Below are 4,441 nucleotides of genomic sequence, written 5' to 3' on the forward strand. Positions count from 1 at the left end.
CTAAGGCCCCCTATTTATAGACCAGCCTCCTACTGAGGCCTATTTAGCTGCCCAGGTCCCTTTTCAAAATGCATTTTTGACTGAATTTTTAGTCATTCTGGGCCCTCTGGTGGGGTCCACAGGGGTCCAACGGTATGAGGTGGTTCCCCAGACTCCCTTCTACCTATGGAGGATGCCCATGACCAATATGGATGGTCCCCACACATCTGTATAATAAATTAATGCATTTTTCCACTCTGGGCAATGTCTCTAGGTGATGTGTGCATCGCCCAGAGATTACAGCAAGGCTGTTTCTCTTTGGGCTTTCACAGGGGTTTGACCCTGGGTTAGGGCCATGTACCCACATGTCACTCAAGGCCTTTTACACCTATTTTAAAATGTGAGACCCACATTCATGGAGAGGAGAGAGAGTACCTGGAATCCAAGCAGTACATTATGCTGTGGGAAGTGCAACTGCAAGGATCAACAATCCATCTTCTGACAGGTATGTTGGAGGTCATCCTTGGGGGTTCTTCATTAAATTCAATCACTAGGGTTATACTCCACAGTGTGCTTGGATGCCATATCAGGGGTTCCTGTCCTTCAATCAAAATTTCAGCCAGTCAGGGGCAGGTTTGACACCAAGGCTACTCCAGAAGCAGTAACAACTACTCCCCCGAGATCATAGAGCCATGTCAGAATGTCTCGACAATCACAGGATATGGATCAGGCCACAATCCCACGGTAGAATCGAGTCACACTCCCATAAGGACTCTAACCTCTTTAGGAGTCCGACTCTGAGAATAACTCTCCATTATGCTCCGTACGGAGGAGCCCTACAAATAGAGGACTCTTACCACACAAGGACTCATCCTGCCGCCTCTTCTCATCCTATAAATAACCAGGTATGGAGCTCAAACGCCCATCTCACTTTTCGTTAAGCTGGTATGCTATTGCACCAGAGACCTAATCGGAGAGTCCTTGGTTGGAGCCACACCGGCTCTCTTGTGCTCACTCAGTTTTTGCAGGCTCATCCGTGGGTGAACCGGGCGACAGAGGTTTTCACACACAATAATGACAGCATGGTCAAACATGTTCCACAAGCAGAGAATAGTGTGGCAAACAGCCTGGCTCAAGCCGCTTTAAGTGTTTCGTTCTCAAAGGGAGAAATGGAGAGGGTGTTCATTATCCAAAGGAAGACTTTCTCGTCCATCCTGGAGGAGGAAGCGTTTGAGATGGGGAACTTGGATGAGGTTCGGCCAGATTGGAGGTCTTCGGTCATTCATTTCCTCCAGAATCCTAATGCCAAAGTAGACTAGAAGACAAGGTATCGTGCATTGAATTATCTGCTACTTAGAGAAGAATTGTTTAAGTAGGGTTAGTATGATCTCCTACTCAAGTGCTTAGGTCTGAATGAGTCTTTGCTTGTCATGGCCGAAGCGCACAAGGGATTTGTGGCTCCCACCAGGCTGGGATTAAGATGAGATGGCTGCTCAGGCGCCATGGCTATTATTGGTTGACCATCTTACAGGGCTGCATCAGGTATGTAAAAGGGTGCCAAGCTTGTCAAAGGCATACGCCCATGTAAGGAGTGCCTATGACACAGCTTCATCCCATCATTAAGCCTTGGGCATTCAGAGGATGGGCTCTTGATCTGATTGGGAAGATTACTCCCCCATCGGGTCAGGGACATGCATTCGTTATCATGGCAATTGACTAATTTACCAAATGTGTGGGGGTTGTGCCAATGAAGTCAGTCAGCCAGGCTGACGTGATAAGGTTTTTGAAGCGCAAGATAATATACTGCTTCAACTTCGGCCTGCCTGAGACCCTCACTTACTATAATGGGTCAGTTTTCTCTAGGGGGGAAGTGTCTCAGTTTCTACAGGAGTATGGCATGACCGTTACCGTCTTGACGCCTTACTATGCACAAGGTAATGATCTGGCCGAGGCAAGTAACAAAGTTATCAAGGCAAATTTGTTTAAGGTCATCGATGACAACCCAAGGTCTTGGGTGGAGATGCTATCAGAAGTTCCTTGGGCTTTCAAGACCTCAAAGAGGACAGCGACATGGACAACCCCCTATGTGCTAACCTTCGGTCATGATGCCATTTTACCTATGGAAGTGATCGTAAAGTCCCTACGGGTGGCAAGGCAATGCGAGATGACCCCCAACCAATATAAAGACTCTATGATGGCTGAACTTGATGATTTGGACGAAGAGCGTTTGTTGGCCCTCGACTGGGTTAAGGCTCAAAAGGTCAAAGTGGCTAAGGCCTATAACAAAATGGTTAGGCCTAAGGTGTTTGCTGAGTCAGATTTGGTTTTGAAAGCTGTGTTACCAATTGGGCACAAGGATCCCAAATTTGGGAAGTGGTCGCCTACCCGGGAGGGACCGTTTGTTGTGCATCAGGTCTTGAAGGGTGGGGTGTATCGTGAGGTGGTGCCAAGTGTAGCTAAGACCATTGAGTGGCAAGTATTTAAAAAAGTACCACCCAACAATGTGGGAGGTGACAAAATGATCCAAGGCCGAAAGCCGGCCATAAAATGAGAAAGAAAAATAAAAAAAAATGAAAAAAAGATTGTTCAAGCCGAGACATATTGGCCACCATAAAATAATAGGTGCCAAGGGCCAAATATTCAAAGATCGGCCAAGAAAGAGTGAGTTCCCAATGAAGTCATGTGATCCCAGGTTTACCCTCCAAATCTTCCCAAACTTATTCCAGCAGCTTCTTGACCTTGACAATCTCCGATGGGGTAAAGGCTACCTGGCATGAGAGCTTCTCCTCCGACATCAAGATGGTACGATATACTTGCTTTTCAGCAATGGCAGAGGAGATTCCAGTGGCCAGAGCAACCTTAGCCCCCTCCAGTTTCTCGGACACAACCTTTCTACGGGACTCTAGATTAGCTAGCTCAGCCTCGAGCTCTGCCACCTCTTATTGGTATCCTCGTAGCTTGGTCGAGAGGGTTGTGAGTTGGACCTTCTTCACAACCTTCAGCCTTGAGTTTTCCCCTTCGTCCTTTAGTGCTTGAAACACAAGGGGCAAACTTGGCTATCAGGCACAAGAGTTCTGTGAAGCTTTGACCTGCAATACGCTGCTCGTGGCTAGAGCTTGGGCTGGCTATGATGGTCTAGACAGCATCGATCATGGGTTTGTCCTTTTTCTGGGCAAGAATCTGTTCCACTGAGAGGAGGCTACTTTTGCCTATGGTTTTCCATACTGCCGCAACCTCAGGCGTACCTAGTGGTGTGAGTTTGACTTCTTCAGCAATAAGGGCGGCATGAGAACCCACGGCAAGGAGGTCGTCCGAGGAATCCAATAACAGAGTTACTGGATCTTCTTCTTTTTCTTCCTGCAATAAATTTTGAAGGTTAAGAGAGTTTCAATCTGATTGCCAAGTTGAGGACAAGGATGAAAGAGGTACCTACGAGGTGGGCCCCATTTGAGGCATGGCTCCGCTTTCTTCTTCTTCTTCTTGGATGGAGGGAAATTGGGGCGACTATTTTTTTGAGGATTGGGCTATTTGCGGAACCGTAGTCTCTATTTCAGTAGGCTTGATAGGGCTGAGTGTGACCACAGTAAGAGGGGTGATAGCTTCAGGAACAGCGACAATCAACCTTGATGATGGTAAGACTAGTTTCATTGGACCTTTTTCCTGACACATTTCATGGGGGAGGCAGCACAGAGATCGATTCTGACTGGAGAGGAGTGAGAAGCGGTTGGCATTGAAAATTCTCTTGGAGCGAGAGGACTTTTTTCCCTAATAGACTTCATAGGGGAGACAGAGTTGGTGCTTTACTTGACTGGAGTAGAGTGAGACAACTAGCACAGGAGGGTCCTTCTGCGTGCCAAACTTGAGGGTGGAGGAAGTAGACTTGCTTGAACTTGATCGACAAAGCCTGGATAAGATGGCCTTGTCGGCCTCTTCATCTTGCTGTCTTTTCACCTTCGGTTGACTCGGCCGAGGATCAGGCCTAAGTAGCGAACGGCGTGTCATTACAGTCTTCAGTGGGACCTGGTCCTCACTGTCAAGGGCTTCCTCACTCGGTGCCTTCTTGGTCTTAGCCATTTCCCGACGAGGCCGTTTGGGGACCTACTTTTTCTTTTCTTTCACCTTTCCTTTTCCTTTTTTATCTTCTTCTTCTTCACTTTTGGAGTTCACGGTTACAGTTATTGCATCTGCAAGAAGAGACCAATCGACAGAAGTTTAGGCAGTCAATAAAGGAAGGGATTCATATTGAGATAGCTTGAGGCATTACCTTTGCTTGATGCCGACTGTTTCTTTGACTTCGGCGGCAGTCCAGAGCTCTTGGAATCAACCTAGCTGGAGGTGGAAGATTGACAGTCCTCCCAGGTATCGGCCTCATCATCACTGCGCCGAGAGTAATATTATGTCCACCATGCATCAAAACTTTTGGTGGTAGCAAGCAAGGGAGAAAAGTAGCATGGCCAAAAAG

General features: G+C 47.4%; 1 protein-coding gene across 1 annotated transcript; it reads left to right on the top strand.

Annotated features, from left to right (window-relative positions):
- Positions 1–1,726: 1,726 nt before the first annotated feature.
- Positions 1,727–2,530, top strand: LOC122644882. Its single transcript, XM_043838251.1, has one exon. The coding sequence runs from the start codon at positions 1,727–1,729 to the stop codon at positions 2,528–2,530; it is 804 nt and encodes a 267-aa protein (XP_043694186.1).
- Positions 2,531–4,441: the final 1,911 nt, after the last annotated feature.

The sequence above is a fragment of the Telopea speciosissima genome, chromosome 11 (genome assembly GCF_018873765.1).
Source record: "Telopea speciosissima isolate NSW1024214 ecotype Mountain lineage chromosome 11, Tspe_v1, whole genome shotgun sequence".
Classification (NCBI taxonomy): domain Eukaryota; kingdom Viridiplantae; phylum Streptophyta; class Magnoliopsida; order Proteales; family Proteaceae; genus Telopea; species Telopea speciosissima.

What these genes read in the sequence shown, in the direction of transcription:
- LOC122644882 (XM_043838251.1), top strand. Translation starts at nt 1,727, where the DNA reads ATGAAGTCAGTCAGCCAGGCTGACGTGATAAGGTTTTTGAAGCGCAAG.